This window comes from Podarcis pityusensis, assembly GCF_964106645.2.
Source record: "Podarcis pityusensis genome assembly, chromosome: 9".
NCBI lineage: Eukaryota > Metazoa > Chordata > Lepidosauria > Squamata > Lacertidae > Podarcis > Podarcis pityusensis.
The window spans coordinates 72,484,604-72,503,299 of NC_138034.1; the positions used below are offsets into that span (position 1 = coordinate 72,484,604).

At 49.6% G+C, this 18,696-nt stretch overlaps 1 protein-coding gene across 6 annotated transcripts in view; it reads right to left on the reverse strand.

Annotated features, from left to right (window-relative positions):
- Positions 1–18,696, reverse strand: part of SLC4A11 (solute carrier family 4 member 11) — a 257,806-nt gene that overhangs the window by 7,475 nt on the left and 231,635 nt on the right. For all 6 annotated transcript variants that reach the window (XM_081020750.1, XM_081020749.1, XM_081020746.1 and 3 more), the window contains 3 exons: positions 16,719–16,892; positions 8,107–8,302; positions 1,895–2,064 (listed from right to left, as the gene is read on the reverse strand). In XM_081020750.1, the coding sequence (XP_080876876.1) occupies positions 1,895–2,064; positions 8,107–8,302; positions 16,719–16,892 (540 nt within the window). The remainder of the gene's footprint in view (positions 1–1,894; positions 2,065–8,106; positions 8,303–16,718; positions 16,893–18,696) is intronic.

Here is an 18,696-nt window from a genome sequence, read left to right on the forward strand (position 1 = left end):
GCACCTAACGCACTGCAGGGACACAGGAAAGCGCCATACGCTGAGCCACACCAGTGGTCCAGTGAGCTCAGCACTTCCTACACTGGCTGGAAGTGACTCTCCGGGAATTCAGAGCAGGGAATCTATCCCAGAGCTACCCGGGGAGTCGAACCTGGGACGTTTCTGCGTGGAAAGCAGATGCTCCATTTCTGAGCTGCTGTCTTTCGCTTACGACCTGGGAAGAGAATCTGCTGTGCATGCAGAAAGGCCCCAGGATAATTTGCAAGGCGAAATGCAGGGTACATCATAATAGCAATCATCATCATCATCATCACAGCTGTCCATGGAGGCGCAGGTCAATTCTGTATCCAGGGCGGCTGTCTCCCAGCTCCATCTGGTACGCAGGCTGAGACCCTTCCTGCCCGCAGACTGTCTCGCCAGAGTGGTGCATGCTCTGGTTATCTCCTGCTTGGACTACTGCAATGTGCCCTATGTGGGGCTACCTTTGAAGGTGACACGGAAACTGCAATTAATCCAGATTGCAGCAGCTAGGCTGGTGATTGGGAGTGGGCCGCCGAGATCATATAACACCGGTCCTGAGACATCTGCATTGGCTCCCAGTACGTTTCCAAGCACAATTCAAAGTGTTGGTGCTGACCTTTAAAGCCCTAAACAGCCTCAGCCCAGTATACCTGAAGGAGCGTCTCCACCCCCATAGTTCAGCCCGGACACTGAGGTCCAGCACCAACGGCGTTCTGGCGGTTCCCTCGCTGCGAGAAGCGAGGTCACAGAGAACCAGGCAGAGGGCCTTCTCGATAGTGGCGCCTGCCATGTGGAATGCCCTCCCAGCAGATGTCAAGGCAACAAACAACTATTTTACTTTTAAAAGACAACTGAAGGCGGCCCTGTTTAGGGAAGTTTTTAATATCTGACGTTGTATTGTTTTTAATATTCGGTTGGAAGCTACCCAGAGTGGCTGGGGAAGCCCAGCGAGATGGGCGGGATAAAAATAATAAATTATTATTATTATTATTATTATTATTATTATTATTTTCTCCAAGGTGATCTCTGTGGCTTCCGGCCCCAGGCCTGTTGGCAGACCAGCTCTGTGTTACAAAGATGTCTGCAACATCAACCCGCCGTGTGGGAATCCCTTGCAGACGACCGCAGTGCCTGGAGGCAGATAGTCAAGTTGTGCATCCGCAGCAGTGAGCAGAGGAGGAATGACTGCTGGGAGGAGCGCAGAGAGCAGAAAAGTCATGGTGCATCTGCAGCAGAACCAGATGCCTTCACCTGCCCCGGCTGCAACAAAACATGTCACAGCAGGCGCACTCCTCTGTTGTCTCCCGAGACAGACCAATGCCAGCTAAATATTTACCGTATTTTTCGCTCTATAACACGCACCTGACCATAACACGCACATAGTTTTTAGAGGAGGAAAACAAGAAAAAAAATATTCTAAACCAAACAGTGGATGTATGATTTTTTCCCTCGAATGAGCGTAGGGTTGTGTACATGCTTCCCTGCCCCGCTTCCATTTTGCTCCTCACAACATCCCTGCAAAGCGGGTCAGGCTGAAAGAGGTAGCAGCTGGTCTACCGTCCTGCCTGCCCCCCAAAGCGCATTTCACAGCTGAGCACGCATTTCAACCCCGGTTGCGCCTGGCTCTTATAGCCTGATCCTCTAACCCCGTGATGGCCAAACTCGGCCCTCCAGCTGTTTTGGGACTACAATTCCCATCATCCCTGACACTGGTCCTGTTAACAAGGGATCACGGGAGTTGTAGGCCACAAACAGCTGGAGGACCAAGTTTGCCCATCACTGCTCTAACCACTACACTTTTACGGGCAGGATAAAAGAGGCCCCATCTAAGCCCAAAGCCCTCTTGGGCAAGGAGCACATCTCCGGAGCGTACCTGATAGGGACCATTCCGATCATGATGAGGGGGAAGATCATCTTCATGTAGGGCAGGGGAGACATCCCAAATCCACAAAGGATGAGGAGCTGGAGGACCTGCAGACCCGTGAAGTAGTGGATCTTCCTCTGGGGCACCCGGCGGATGTAATGCGTCGGAGGGTAGGCCGTCTGGAAACGACAAGGGTGTTAGCGAGAGACTGAGGCTGCCGCACTCTCCACCCCACTCCACCCTGTCCCTCATCAGAGGAGCTGCTTCCAGGAGAAAATCTGTGAGGGGATTTCCTGGCCTTTCAGGGCTGTGCCATAAAAAAAAAATTAATCTTCTTTTTATTGGGTTTTATAAACAAGAATAATGTTATACAAGCAAGCAGACCAAGTTTTCTCATGTCATTTGTACATCACAAAAATACAGTGCTACCTTGGGTTACAAATGCTTTGGGTTACAAACTCCTCTAACCCGGAAGTAGTTGCTCCGGGTTGAGAACTTCACCCCAGGATGAGAACGGAAATTGTGCAGCGGCGGCAGCAGCAGGCCTCATTAGCAAAAGCGTGCCTCAGGTTAAGAATGGCTTCGGGTTAAGAACTGACCTCCGGAATGAATTAAGTTCGTAACCTGAGGTATCACTGTAAATGTGGAAAAATATCTGCAACATATGTTTCATTATTAGTGGTCAGTGTACAGGTTCTTGGTTCATGAATTGGTTTAAACAGTTAAGAAGGGGGGGAAAGGAAGGAAGGAAGGAAGGAAGGAAGGAAGGAAAGAAGGAAGGAAGGAGGGGAGGGGGAATGGCGAGTGGGGTGGGAACAGAGGAAAGAACTCACTCTGAAACTCACTTACAGATGGTACCTAACACCACAGAAACTAGCGCTAATACGCCCAGGAGCCTCACCAAAATGCTGGAGAGGATGCACCTCCACAGGCACATACCTCCACATGTGGTGGGAATGCCCCAAAATCCAACTCTTCTGGACAGCAATCATACAATGAATATGCAAAATAACTAAACAAGTATTAGAAGTCACCCCAGAACCGGCCCTACTAAACATCTTCCAAGTTAGTAATGCCCACTTACACCATAAAGAGCTCATAACCCACCTACTCTCAGCAGCCAGAAACAGCGTTTTCCCCCCTGTGTGGTTATGTGCCAGGCATAGGCAAATCTGCTCGTTATTGTCTCTTTTCAGTTCCTCACTTTCCCAGTCTCTACAGCCAGTTCTACACATTTCCACACCAGTTTTGCAGCTAGTATTTTTCTTTTTAAAAAGTCCTTGTGAGTCTATCCTGGGGGGAACGTGGCACCTTGGAGGCCCCACAAGTGAGCTGTGGGTCGTATGGGGAACAGGATCAAATGGGAACCCCAGTTAAGGACCCAAGAGTCTGATTCCTAGAGCTAGTCTCCTTCTCTCCCTTCAGTTGTCATCTATGGGGGAGCCCCTCTGCCCCAGTTTGGCGTTTTATCAAATCAACTTCTCAGTGCGACTGTAGCGAACACCTTATTTTTAAAAAATAACAGTAAATAAAGCTTAGCCACAATTCTACTGGTTTTCACTGGTTTTTAAAAGGAAGTCATTTGGACTGAGGGACCAGAGGTCATTGCTGCAACCCAGAATTCAGCATCGTACAATCAAAACAGTCCCACTGCAGCTGCTCATTTGCTGGGATGATAAGACCTTCTGCTGCAGGCCAAAACTACGACTGCCTGCGATTCTGCAGGAGGAGAAAAGCGAGTGTGATCTCTCCTCCGGGAGCCCGTGTACCTGGGCTAAGCCATCATTCAAAGTTTAGTGTTACACACGGACTCTGTCTCTTGCCGCAGTGGCGAAATTTGTGCCTGGCAAACTGTGGGCTCAAGCTCTCCATTTAACACAGGCACGTCCAACTCTATACAGACTGGGATCTACTCCCAGTACAGTGGTACCTCGGGATGCAAACGGGATCCGTTCCAGAGCCCCGTTTGCATCCTGAATGGAACGTAAGACACGACAGCGCGTCTGCGTGTGCGCGGGTTATGTTTTGCCACTTCCGTGCATGCGTGTGACGTCATTTTGAGCGTCTGTGCATGTGGCGAAACCTGGAAGTAACACGCTCCGTTAATTCTGGGTTGCCGTGGAGCGTAACCTGAAAGCGCTCAACCTGAAGCACATTCAACCCGAGGTATGACTGTATAATAAAACTGCTAGTGATCCACCCGTTGTCATTGCCCATAGCTGTTGAGCTTTTTTAGGGAGAGAGCCCAGAGTTATTGAGCCTTTTTGGGCAGGGGTTGAGCTTCTCTTAGGGGGAAGTGACAAGCTTTTCTGGGGAACAGTAGCATTCAAGCGCTCATCCATCCGTCCACAGCCCTCACGCCGCAGACACAGTGAAAAAAGCACAAAACGCAAGGGCGCTGGCGGAGACCATGGGGCAGAGCACCGGGGACAGGGCGCGTCAAGATCGCTCAGTAACTAGCGGGCGATCTCTTTTTTTACTACTACGATCGACCTAAAGAACCCTTGTGATCTACCTATGGATCGCAGTTGACCGGTTGGATATTGCTGATTAACAGAATGAAGATCATGGCAAAGCAGCCCAGAGTGGCTGCAAATACAGTGGTACCTCGCGTTAAGAACTTAATTCGTTCTGGAGGTCTGTTCTTAACCTGAAACTGTTCTTAACCTGAAGCACCACTTTAGCTAATGGGGCCTCCTGCTGCCACTGCGCCGCCAGAGCACGATTTCTGTTCTCATCCTGAAGCAAAGTTCTTAACCCGAGGTACTATTTCTGAGTTAGCGGAGTCTGTAACCGGAAGCGCCTGTAACCTGAAGCGTATGTAACCTGAAGCGTATGTAACCCGAGGTACCACTGTAATAAAATCATTATTATTATGACTCAGGGGCTGTGAAAGAGGGGTGGTAAAGAAACCCTGCACAGAAACAGGGCTCATCCAGACTTGTGCTGGTCCCACGCCTAGATAACAACAGTTTCCGAGTCGTTTTGCTGCTGCTGTGCTGCTGCTGCCGCCCTCTCTTTTGGGATGAAGCAGAGCAAATGTCAGTCCAGAGAAAACCCAGTTGCTGTTTGCTCCAATTCAGCCGCAGGGGCAATTCCAGACGAGCTCCCAATTGAAGCCTGCAGTGATGGTACCCTTAGAACAAGGGTCAGCAAACTTTTTCAGCAGGGGGCTGGTCCACTGCCCCTCAGACCTTGTGGGGGGCCGGACTATATTTTGGAAGAAAAAAAAGAATGCATTCCTATGCTCCTCAAATAACCAAGAGATGCACTTTAAATAAAAGGACACATTCTACTCATGTAAAAACATGCTGATTCCTGGACCGTCCGTGGGCCAGACTGAGAAGGTGATTGGGCCGGATCCGGCCCCCGGGCCTTAGTTTGCCTACCCATATGTCAGGGAACTGCCATCAGCTCAGAGGCGAGAGGTGGAAGGGCAGTTGTGTTGCAGGGAGCCTCCGAAGATCTTGCGAAGCAGTTCTTCCTCTGGCGAGGAGGGAAGCCCCACCTCCAGTGGGGAAGGGGCGCAGGGATCAGAAGATGCTAGGGAGAGCCTCAACACAGAGCCTGGGCAAAGAGGAGGGGAGGCAAGTCCCCCTTTGCCAACGCCCACGTTGCGCAGTAGGTTTGCGCGCAGAGAGAGGAGGAGGAGGATGGGGGTCACACGGCTGTTATGCTGGGGAAGGTATAAGGACCGCCCACTCCCAGATTCTGCTAGCGACTGAGCAGACATGGACCTGCGATGCTCTGCACTAAAAAATACCGTATTTTTTGCTCTATAAGACTCACTTTTTCCCTCCTAAAAAGTAAGGGGAAATGTGTGTGCGTCTTATGGAGCGAATGCAGGCTGCGCAGCTATCCCAGAAGCCAGAACAGCAAGAGGGATCGCTGCTTTCGCTGCGCAGTGATCCCTCTTGTTGTTCTGGCTTCTGAGATTCAGAATATTTTTTTTCTTGTTTTCCTCCTCCAAAAACTAGGTGTGTCTTATGGTCTGGTGTGTCTTATAGAGTGAAAAATACGGTAGCTTGTACAGATGATAAAGCCTGGAAAAGATAGGTTGGAGTCTTGCCTGTTTGCTCTTGAGCAACCACACCATCAGCTGACACCATGGCTTAGAACATAGGAAGGCGAATGGAAATAGATGCTGCGATCGTCTCCTCTTCTGCTGACAAACAGCTCTTTGCATCAAGCAGGGAACGAGGGGGTGGCTTGGCCTGGCCAGAGCATTGCTCCCAAGCCACAGCTGGGCTTCCATGTGTTAGGAATAAATCACCAGCTGTTTGAGATGTTCTGCCCAGCCTGGTCCTGCGGGCGCCTCTGCTGTGGAAGCAGATAAAAGCTTCCTGATCCCCAGCTGCTTCCTTTCATGCTACCGAGCGCCTTCTGATCAGGGCACTGCCTGTGGAATTTTCAATGCCCCCCCCAAAGCATGCTGGGACTGTCTTTTCCTGTGGCAGGGACGCTTTGGACACCAGCCCAACATGGGAAGTCAACTCCAACGACAGCTAAATGCAGGCACGAGTCCTGCGGTCAACAAGAACCATCAAGGAAAGCTGGAGGGGACTTGGAAGAGGGAGTTCAAGAGGGTGTGGAACCATTAGGAGTTCGGGAGGCCCAACCCCAGGGGGTTTGTGACACCCACATTGCTGTGCCCCTAGCTCACGGCTGTACCATACAAGCACCCTTCTGTTTCTGCTGGGAGGGAGCGGTACACAACCCAGTGCCAGAGGTTGCAATCAGAAGCACAGAAATTTTGCGGCACAAAAGAGCCTCAGGGACACACAAACAGGGCGCTGGTTAACCTTCAGAAAAGAGAAGGGGTGAGGAAAGCAAAAAATCCCCCAGCTGTAGATGGACTGCCAGGCTGAAGGGTAATTATCTGCAGCCTCCTTCAGTGAGTGGGATGTTTTGATCCTGCCTTTTAAAAACACAAATGTGCTTTGGGTTTTTCTCTGCTTCGTTTTATGTTGGTTTTAATGTATGTGCTATTTATTTGATGTTCTAAGTTGCTTCGAGCTCCTAATAAGTTTAATAAAGTTGTTGTTGTTGTTGTTAGACAGCCCTATACCTGCAGGTCTCAGGGTGGTTCACAGGATCAAATCATAATATAAAACCACAAAAGATATAATCAAAATGAAAATGAAAGCAACCCAATAACCACGACTCCCATACACGTATTAAAAGGGCATTGGATGTCAATTAACCAAAGGGCTGGTTAAAGAGGAACGTTTTCACCTGGCAAGTAATGGTGTATAATGAAGGTGGCAGGCGAGCCTCTCTGGGGAGAGCATCGCATGATGGGGAGCCACTGCAGAAAAGGCCCCGTTCTTGTGATGTCACCCTCTGGACCTTTCGTGGAGGAGGCACATGAAGAAGGGACTCAGAGGATGAACATAGAGTCTGGGTAGGTTCATAATAATAATAATAATAATAATAATAATAATTTTTCTGCACAGAGCATACACGTGTGCATTGGTGGTGCAGGGAAGCATTTTGGAAAGCTCCCCAGCTGACACATTTGGAAGAAAAACGTTCCACCCGAAACAGTCAACCATGTTGATACACCTCAGTCTTGGGCCTGACCTCTCCTTCCTCCACAAGACGGTGGCATTAACGGGGGCTAACCACATGCAACTGCAAGCGAGAGCCTTGCTAAAAGCCATTTCCCATTGGATTTTGGCTCAGCATTTGTGTGGGGGGGGGGCGGGAGCCCACTCAATCCGAGTTGGCGCCCTGCCCCTGCGGAGAGGGTCTCGCTCGCTACGGAAACGGCGCCCCTGCCGCTGCGACCGCAGTGTGGAAATGTCCCCTTTTATTTTGAAAAGGCTAAACAGTGGCTGCTATGCCGCTGCACAAGCAGAGGGCAAGACCAAGGCCGCTTCTGGTGCCAGGAGGTGAAAGTTGCTGTTTCCCCCCCGGACCGGATGACTGGGATGTTCTTGCTGGCAACTGTCCCAGCGGCATTTCGTCCGTAGGGTTTTTTGCTGCCGGAGCAGAGCCAAGACAACAAACAGGGCGTGAGGCGGCAGCGGTGGTGGCAGGAGCAGAGGGAGATCATAAAAAGCAATCAGAGGCTCTTTAACGGCCGTGTTTTTCAAGTTGCGGCAATCAACTCGTGATTATTAGCTTCCTCAGGAAACGGAGGCGTGCAGGTCCGCTGGGGCCTCAGCTCCTTATCCTGCACAGCTTGCAAAGTCCGTGCTGCCCCCCAGTGCGCTTACCTGCTCTTTCAGCAGGAGGGCGACCCTCTCAAAGAGCTGGTTCCCGTCGATGGAGGTCAGGGCGATGTAGAGGAACAGGCCGTAGAGGACGGGTTTCGGGATCAGTTGCAGCGGGAAAGGCAGGAGCAGCAGGGAGAGGCCCACCAGGAAGTTGGCTACCAGGGTGGTCAGACGGGTCTCCTTCACGCTCACGATCCTGGCCGGGGAGGAAGCACAGAAGCAGCGTGTGTTACTGAGCAGCAAGAGAGCCCATCGCGCAAGGATACATGCAAGCGTTTGAGAGAGCAAATAGTAGTACAGTGGACGCTCGGGTTGCGAACGGGATCCGTGTGGGAGGCACGTTCGCAACCCGCAGCGGCGTGTCTGCGCATGCGTGGGTTGCAATTCAGTGCTTCTGCGCATGTGCAAAGCATGATTTAGCGCTTCTGCACATGCACGACCACGAAACCCAGAAGTAACCCCTTCCGGTACTTCCAGGTTTTGGCAGGTCCGTAATCTGAAAAAACACAACCTGAAGCGTCTGTACAGTGGTACCTCGGGTTACGTACTTAATTCTTTCTGGAGGTCCGTTCTTAACCTGAAGCTGTTCTTAACCTGAGGTACCACTTTAGCTAATGGGGCCTCCCGCTGCCGCCACCACCCGATTTCTGTTCTCATCCTGAAGTAAGGTTCTTAACCCGAGATACTATTTCTGTGTTAGCGGAGTCTGTAACCTTAAGTGTATGTAACCCGAGGTACCACTGTAACCCGAGGTATGACTGTAGTAGTAGTAATGATAATACAGTGGTACCTCGGTTTTTGAACGTCTTGGAAGTCAAACATTTCAGTTTTCAAACGCTGAAAACCCGGAAGCAAATGCTTCCGTTTTCAAACACGCCTCAGAAGTCAAACTACTTTCACTGAGTTTGCAGATTTCCCCTTGATCCTCGGTTTTCAAACGTTTTGTAAGTCAAACGGTCTTCCAGAACTGATTATGTTCGAAAACCGAGGTACCACTGTATTATTTTTAATTTATACCCCGCCCGTCTGGCTGGGTATGGCTGGGTTGCCCCAGCTGCTCTGGGCGGCTTCCAACACATATAAAAACATAATAAAATGTCAAATGTTAATAATTACGATCTGATCCAATACAAAAAAGTCACAAAAACTTTAAAACAAACAACTTGTATCAAATAAAGCAAAATTCAACGATCCACTAGAATCTAATAGTGAACAATAAAATTAAATATCAGCAAATAACAACAAAGAACCACAAAGACCACAGTCACACTTGATGGCTGTGTGCCAAGAGATGATTTACGCAAAAGGAGGAGCCATTGAAGATCAACCACCGCAGACTGAATGTTGCATCGATCCCGCTATTCCAGCTGCAACTGGTACTTAGCAGGAGTCATAAAATCAGAATTGTAGAGTTGGAAGGGACCCTGAGGATCATCCAGTCCAACCCGCTGCAATGGAGGAATCTGCAGCTGTCCCGTACGGGAATCGAACCTGCAACCCTGGCATTATCAGCACCGCACCGCACTCTAGCTCACTGAGCTATCTCCCGTTGATTCACATGCAAGCAGCTGAGCCCTTGGGTAAACTGAAGAAGCAAGCATGCATGTGTGAACGAGTCCTATGTGTCATACTAGAGTCAGGGTTCTGGTCGACACCTGGAGCATTGACCTACTTTTTGTTTTGCTATATAGTGAGCGCCTTGGTGTTGCCATGCCTCAGGGGCAGGAGTTAGTCCCTGATCTGGAATCCCGCAAGGCCAAAGGAAGTAGAAACAATAGAGGACAATAGAGAAACCAGGGGCCTGAAAAGGCGTCAAGGGAGCTTTCTATGTTCACCCATAATTCTATGGAAATTGATGGGTTCTGTGCAAGGTTGGGATCTGGAGTTGCAGTAAGGAAAAAAATTTCAGCATCCTGAAAACACCTTGATTTTTTTTTAAAAAATCAAGTTTTAGTCCTTATCGATGGAAAATGCAGACTTCTTATTTGTGCAACGTCTGAAGAAATCTCCAAAGTCAAATGGGCTTTCTGGTATTCAGGGATGTGTGGCTAGCAAGTGACAGGATTTGTTGAAAGTGCATACCGTATTTTTTGCTCTATAAGACTCACTTTTTCCCTCCTAAAAAGTAAGGGGAAATGTGTGTGTGTCTTATGGAGCGAATGCAGGCTGTGCAGCTATCCCAGAAGCCAGAACAGCAAGAGGGATTGCTGCTTTCACTGCGCAGCGATCCCTCTTGTTGTTCTGGCTTCTGAGATACAGAATATTTTTTTTCTTGTTTTCCTCCTCCAAAAACTAGGTGCGTCTTGTGGTCTGGTGCGTCTTATAGAGCGAAAAATACAGTAATTTATACGGGCCAGAGACCCTGCTTCTCTAGACGCACAATTAATGTGTTTTCTTTAGCAATGAGCACACACAGCTCCAGCGATTCTCTTACTCTCGTTCCCACATTCAGAGCTTAAAACTAATTTAGCCTTTGCGGCATGCTACACAAAATCTCTTCGAACGGTTCAAATCTCCCTTTTGATCCCTTTTGATCCTCTCCAAGCAGCAACTATCAGATCTCAGAGGAGGGCACTGATTTCCTTCGGTTTCGTGGCATCCAAATAACCAAAGGAAAGCAAAAAAAATCGAAGGGCATCTCGGCAGAAAGAGAAAACCCATCACCTCGAGGGGGCCAGGCGTTCTGATGAACTTCAAGGATAATCCTGTTTATGGCACCAAATGAAGCTGCAAAACTCCCAAGATCAAATGGCAAGTAGGCAAGTAGATCAAATTTTGGAATTTAAAGTGAGCCCACATGCGCCAAGCATCCCTCTTGCAAACTCCAGGTCCGGCCAGCGGCAAAATGGGCAAGACGTTTATAGAGCATGTTCTCAGCCAGGGAGAACGTCAAGAGTTTTTAAGCAGCATCAGCAGAGGGTATCACATACAGACCTGCAGTATCTCAGGCAGGTCTTTGCCAGGGTCTCAGCCACAGACCCCTTAATCAGGGATCCCTGGGGTTGAGAGGTGCAAGGGTCATTCCACATCAAATTAACGCTGGAGGCGGTTGGAGGATGGATGGTGGCTAACAGATTGAGGCTGAATCCTGACAAGACAGAAGTACTGTTCTTCGGGGACAGGGGGAGCGCAGGTGTGGAGGACTCCTGGTCCTGAATGGGATAACTCTGTCCCTGAAGGACCAGGTGCACAGCCTGGGAGTCATTCTGGACTCACAGCTGTCCATGGAGGCGCAGGTTAATTCTGTGTCCACCTGGTACACAGGCTGAGACCCTACCTGCCTGCGGACTGTCTCGCCAGAGTGGTGCTTGCTCTGGTTATCTCCCGCTTGGACTACTGCAATGCGCTCTACGTGGGGCTACCTTTGAAGGTGACCTGGAAACTACAACTAATCCAGTGTGCGACAGCTAGACTGGTGACTGGGGGCAGCCGCTGAGACCATATAACACCGGTCCTGAAAGACCTACACTGGCTCCCAGTACGTTTCCGAGCACAATTCAACGTGTTGGTGCTGGCCTTTAAAGCCCTAAACTGCCTCAGTCCAGGATACCTGAAGGAGTGTCTCCACCTCCATCGTTCTACCCGGACACTGAGGTCCAGCGCCGAGGGCCTTCTGGTGGTTCCCTCGCTGCAAGAAGCCAAGTTACAGGGAACCAGGAAGAGGGCCTTCTCAGTAGTGGCATCTGGTGGGAGGGCCCTGTGGAATGCCCTCCCACCAGATGTCAAAGAGAAAAAGAACTACCAAACTACCAGATGGGCGGGTTATAAATAATAAATTATTATTATTATTATTATTATTATTATTATTATTATTTATTATGATGCAAAAAACAAGGGTTTTGTCACTCTCTGTCTCTGATTTTGATGAAACTTGGTGTACACCCTTCCCTTATGGTTGAAAGAAACCCCCTTGAATTCCCCATCTCTATCTCAAACGGTTTTAATTATATAGCACTTTGATGTTTCGTTAAATCTGCATTGTCTGTCCCTCTTGGGACCCTCGGCACAAGATACTTAACGAAACTTCGAAGTGTTATAAAATGGAAGGTGACGTGACCTTGTTGAAACGACATGGAATGACCCACTAGCATAAGACAGGGCTCCCCCATACTCCCGCTTGCCCTATGCCAAGAAAGCACAGCTCCAAGCATTTTCCCCACACTTTTGAGGCATGGGTCTGTGCCGGTTCCCCTTTGCCCTACTGCTTTCCCCAGAAAACCTGCTCTTTGGTGCTAAATCGGGGAAAACAGCAATCCGGAAAAAACCCGATCGACGTTTGCTCCAATTCAGCAGCGAACAGCAGTTTTCCCTGGGGGAAAGTGGCAGGACAAGCGGAATTGTGGATGATACCATAGTCCCCCTCTACTACCACAGCCTCTCGCATTCTGCATCACGTTCAGACAAACAAGCCTGCCATCAGAGGAGTTACTGGTGACCTGCAGACCAGCTGCAGATCACTGTCCCTGCATGATTGCTTCATTCCAAGCTTGAGCACGTTTGGGAAGCATTTGAAAACTTGTTTGGGGGCTTAAGGTTAAGCCAGCAGAAGGGACTGGGGGCAGGCTGGGGGCGGAAAAGCTTTTGCCACGCAGGGATAATGGTTTTGTTTTGTTTTGCTCCTATAATCTGAGCCTACAGGATTCTCCCCCACGAACAGAACAGGCCTGATTTTCAATATGTACCTGGATCCTGCACATATGAATACATTTGCTACAATTCCACATGCCTAGCAGAAACTTCCGGGGGCGGGGGGGGAGGGAGAGGGAGCAGAATCTTGAAAATATGCTCCAAGTGCCCGGGAGGTATCGTAATACCCACCAGGCATCATTGGAACGCAGGTGGCGCTGTGGGTTAAACCACAGAGCCTAGGACTTGCCGATCAGAAGGTCGGCGGTTCGAATCCCCGCGACAGGGCGAGTTCCCCTTCCTCGGTCCCTGCTCCTGCCAACCTAGCAGTTCGAAAGCACGTCAAAGTGCAAGTAGATAAATAGGTACTGCTCCGGTGGGAAGGTAAACGGCGTTTCCGTGCGCTGCTCTGGTTTGCCAGAAGCGGCTTAGTCCTGCTGGCCACATGACCCGGAAGCTGTACGCTGGCTCCCTTGGCCAATAAAGCGAGATGAGCGCCGCAACCCTAGAGTCGGCCATGACAGGACCTAATTAGTCAGGGGCCCCTTTACCTTTTACATGCATCATTATATAAACCTTCTTCTAAAGTGCACCGGTGTGGAAACAGGATGTTTAGTGGCAGATGGAATTGTTTTCCACCCATGTCTGGATCCTCGGGTTCCCACAGGTCCAAAGACACAGTTTGTTGTACAGAGACACAGCACACAACCTCCACGCTGTGATACGAAGCCCCAACCATCCCACAAGCCCTCACCCTTTTGGGTGAACCAGGAGCAGAATGGGAGCAAGGCTGTTCCTGGAGCACCATGTTTAAATGAGTTTTCATTCTGCTGGCCTTCTGATACCTCCCCCTGCGCCAGAGGGTAGGATTCGAACCAACAGCTCCAAGTTACAAGAAAGGAGATTCCGACTAAAGCTCAGGAAGAACTTTCTGAAAGTAAGAGCTGTTCGACAGTGGAACGGACCCCCTCAGAAGGTGGTGAACTCTCCTTCCTTGGAGGTTTTTAGCAGAGGTTGGATGGCCATTTGTCATGGATGCTTCAGCCGAGATTCCTGCATTGTGGGGGGTTGGACTAGATGGCCCTTGGGCTCCCTTCCAAGTCGACAATTTTATAATTCTTGGGCAGGGCTGAGTGTGCAAGGACAGCCTTACTCTGGGTCAGCAAAGCTGTCCCCAGTGCTTAGACAGCAGGAATGGGAACAGCTGTGGTCTCTGAGATATTGCAGGACAATGACTCTCATTATCAAAGGGGAAAGGGCTGTGGGTCAGGGGTTGTTGTTTAGTCGTGTCCGACTCTTCGTGAGCCCATGGACCAGAGCACACCAGGCACTCCTGTCTTCCACTGCCTCCCGCAGTTTGGTCAAACTCATGCTGGTAGCTTCGAGAACACTGTCCCACCATCTCGTCCCGTCGTCCCCTTCTCCTTGTGCCCTCCATCTTTCCCAACATCAGGGTCTTTTCCAGGGAGTCTTCTCTTCTCATGAGGTGGCCAAAGTGTTGGAGCCTCAGCTTCAGGATCTGTCCTTCCAGTGAGCACTCAGGGCTGATTTCCTTCAGAATGGAGAGGTTTGATCTTCTTGCAGTCCATGGGACTCTCAAGAGTCTCCTCCAGCACCATAATTCAAAAGCGATCAGCCTTCTTTATGGTCCAGCTCTGGCTTCCATACATCACTACCGGGAAAAGTAGCTCAGGGATAGGGGTGATCAAATCTGTCAACCTCAACATCTTTTTCTCTTATTAAGCTCAGCTCTCCACATTTCCACAACCATTTTGTTTGTCTGCTTAAAGTCCCTGAAAAAATTCACCAGCCTTTCATGTAAAGTTATCCTAACACACATTCGTTTGCAAAACAAATTCCCCTGAGTGCAGCAAATTTTGCCTTGCTTTTGATAACATAGGCATTCTTATGCATGCTTTGCCCTGGCCCATGGGTTTTCATACACAAGACTAGGTTGGTGAACCACACTGCAAAATTCAGGGAAGCGAGAACGTCAAAAGATGGGTCTGTTTCGGCTTGTGAATTTTCAGGTGCTGCCGGTTTGGGAAGTTCTCGTTTAAATGAGAATTGAATCACGTTTCTTCCCCCACTCCTATCCAACAAGAGCATCTGCTTTGCATTCAGAAGGCCCCAAGCTCAATCTTGGAGCAGTGGGGTGCAGTGAAACTTTTCATAGGGGGTTAGGGGCAGAGGCGCCAGGACGTCTGGACACTGTGCGTATGAGCATTGCACCTCCTCCCTCCCTAAGCTGGGCAAAAGCTTCCCAGGTTTGGGGAAGAAGGCGCCAAGAGGGAAGGGAGCATTTAGGGGATTAGCCTAGTCCCCCTAGTCCACTGACCACGCACCACTGGCTGGGAGAGACCCCTGCAGAACCACTGCAAGTCAGTGAGGACCATACTGAGATGGTTGGTCAATAAGGGAGCTTCCTACCGTGGCCACTGGGCTATACTGGCTGGGGGTTGGCAGTCCGACAACATATGTAGAGCCACAGGTCTCCCAGCCCAGGCCCTCTGGCCTTGCTTCTGCCCTTGAGAAAACAGACCCACTAATTCCAGAGGGCTATACCTGAAGGAGCGTCTCCACCCCCATCGTTCAGCCCGGACACTGAGGTCCACCTCCGAGGGCCTTCTGGGGGTTCCCTCACTGCGAGTAGTGAGGTTACAGGGAACCAGGCAGAGGGCCTTCTGGGTGGTGGCGCCTGCCCTGTGGAACACCCTCCCATCAGATGTTAAGGAAATAAACAACTATTTGACTTTTAGAAGACATCTGAAGGCAGCCACTGTTTAGGGAAGTTTTAATGTTTGATGTTTTCTTGTGTTTTTAATGTTCTGTTGGGAGGCACCCAGAGTGGCTGGGAAAATCTAGCCAGATAGGTGGGATATAAATTATTAAATTTATTATTATTATTATTATTATTATTATTATTACTCCCAAAGCACCCTGCTAGATTAGATCACAGCTGTAGTATCTCAGATTCCTCAGGGAAGTCCACAAGTGGAGCTTGAAGGAAACAAGCTCAGCGGCCCAGACTGCCTCTGGACCCAGAGGCTCACTTTTATAGCCATTGATCGACGCAGCCTTCCTGCCAAATCCCTCTTTACAGCCAACCAAAACGAACAGACTATGCATCCAACATAGATGTTCCTAACTGCAGGGCGCCCTCTAGTGGCCACAGCATTTCTTAAAATAAAATTAAAAGATTTCATCTGATCATGGGCACAGAGGGCTGAGATTCTGTGTTGCGGTTCAATGCATCGTCCCTTTATCATGGGAATTAGAAAAGCTTCTGGGGGTCTGTGTGGCTGAAGAGCCTTAAAAGGTGGGAGGGATTTTTGAAAAAAATACTTGATGTTTTTAATTTGTTGGAGGCTGCCCAGAGTGGCTGGGGCAACACAGTCAGATGCGGGTGGCGCTGTGGTCTAAACCACTGAGCCTCTTGGGCTTCCTGATGGGAAGGCTGGCAGTTCGAATCCCCGTGACGGGCTGAGCTCCCATTGCTCTGTCCCAGCTCCTGCCAACCTAGCAGTTCAAAAGCACACCAGTAGAAGTAGATAAATAGGTACTGCTGTGGAGGGAAGGTAAACGGCATTTCCATGTGCTCTGGTTTCCGTCACGGTGTCCTGTTGACGGGGTGAGCTCCTGTTGCTTGGTCCCTACTCCTGCCCACCTAGCAATTCGAAAGCATGTCAAAGTACAAGTAGATTAATAGTTACCACTCTGGCGGGAAGGTAAATGGGGTTTCTGTGCACTGCTCTGGCTCGCCAGAAGTGGCTTAGTCAGGTTGGCCACATGACATGGAAGATGTACACCGGCTCCTTCGGCCAATAAAGCGAGATGAGCACCGCAACCCCAGAGTCGTCTGCGACTGGACCTAACGGTCAGGGCTCCCTTTAACTTTACCTTCTTAAAATTCATTATCTTATATTTCACATGCTGCCAACTGCCCTGGCCTCCAAACAAACAAACAAACGTTGACCCCGACTTACGTCTCGTAGATGTGCCCGTTCTCCACCCTCTCCTCCACGTAGGCCAGGGCTCGGACGTGCATCGGCGAGTGGGGGAACGCAGCGTGGATCCACGGCAGCCCAAAGATGGAGAGCCCTATGTTGATCAGAGCCACAAGGAGGAGGTCCCAGTGATAGGCTGTTCCCTTCACTAACCTGAAATAAATTCTTGTTAGTACAGTTGTAAATGCATGCTAGCCGGGAGGTGGCAGTACGCAGACCCGAGTCAGAATAGCACCCCCACCCAAAGCACAGCAAGCCTCTTGGGTCACACAGAGCATTATGCACTTCGGAAACAAGAGACTTAAGAGAATCACAGAAAATCATAATGGCCAGCTTGCTCACTGGGGCAAAACAGTTAGAGCATCTTACACCGATCCTGGCCCAACTGCACTGGCTGCCTATTAGTTTCTGTGTCCAATTCAAAGTGCTGGTTTTGACCTATACAGACTCAAGTGGCTCAGGACCGCAATACGTCAAGGACCGCCTCTTTCCATATGAACCTACCCGGACCCTGAGATCGTCTTCTGAGGCCCTCCTTTGTGGGCCCCCTCTGTTAGAGGTCTGGAGGGTGGCAACACAAGAGCAGGGCCTTCTCTGCAGTGGCTCCCTATTTGTGGAATGCTCTCCCCAGGGAAGTTCACCTGGTGCCGCCTTCATTATACAACTTTATGCGGCAGGCAAAAAAGTTCCTCTTCCACCAGGCTTTTGGCTGATTGACATCTAATGCCATTTTAAATGTGTTGTGGAAGTGGGGATTAATGGTTTGTTTCTGTTCTTATTTTTATTATGTATTTTGTGTTTTTTATATTGTAATTTTATGTTGTGAACCACCATGATATCTATGGGTATAGGGCAGTATACACATTTAATAATAATAATAATAATAATAATAATAATCGTAATAATAGAATCAATGAGTTGGAAAGGACTGCGAGGAACAGTCTACTCCAACCCTTTGCAAATTAGGAAACTTTCGCCCCATATGGGGCTCAAACCCACAACCTTGAGATTAAGAGCCTCACGCTCTACCAACTGAGCTAAACGTGCTCTTGGCTTCTTCTGTATTGGGCCCACAATGACCTCTGAGCTTGTTCGCATTTAATACTATTGCCCCAACCATCTCTTTTAACACAAAGCCCAGACCAAAGTCAGAAAGGACTGCCTGGCTGCTTATAATGCCAAGACAAACACTGTCAGGGTTTGAGTCTGAAGGCTGCATCTATTTACCTTTAGGAAAATGGAAGGAGCGTCTCCAACCGCCATCGTTCTGCCTGGACACTGAGGTCCAGCGCCAAGGGCCTTCTGGTGGTTCCTTCGTGCAAGAAGCCATGTTACAGGGAACCAGGCAGAGGGCCTTCTCGGTGGTGGCACCCGCCCTGTGAAATGCCCCCCCACCAGATGTCAAAGAGATAAACAACTACCTGACTTTTAGAAGACATCAGAAGGCAGTCCTGTTTAGGGAAGCTTTTAATGTTTAATAGACTATTGTATTTTAATATTCTGTTGGAAGCCGCCCAGAGTGGCTGGGGAAACCCATCCAGATGGGTGGGGTATAAATAAATTTTATTATTATTATTAAAAAGAGAGAGCCTTGTGTTCTGGCAAATTCTGATGCTCATAGACACCATATCTCTCTCTCTCTCAGCCAATACAGAAAGAAAAAATTCAGAAAGTCTCCTGTTGGATAGGAAGAGGAATAACGCCGTCTCCCACCAGCCAGCATCTGATGCTCCGCTTGGTTCTAGTTAGCTCAGAAACATCAAAGGGAATTCTCAAGCACTGCAGAGCCTGTGCATAAATCAGGGCTCTCTGCTAGATAAAAGCAAGAGCACGTTCCATTTCTTGGCCTACTTTCAGCTCACCCGCCTGCCGGGCGGCTCAGAGGGAGACACAAGCGCCGGGGGAACGAAGCGACGATGACGGCAGCAGCAGCGTGGGAGAGCAGCTCCGCGGCGCA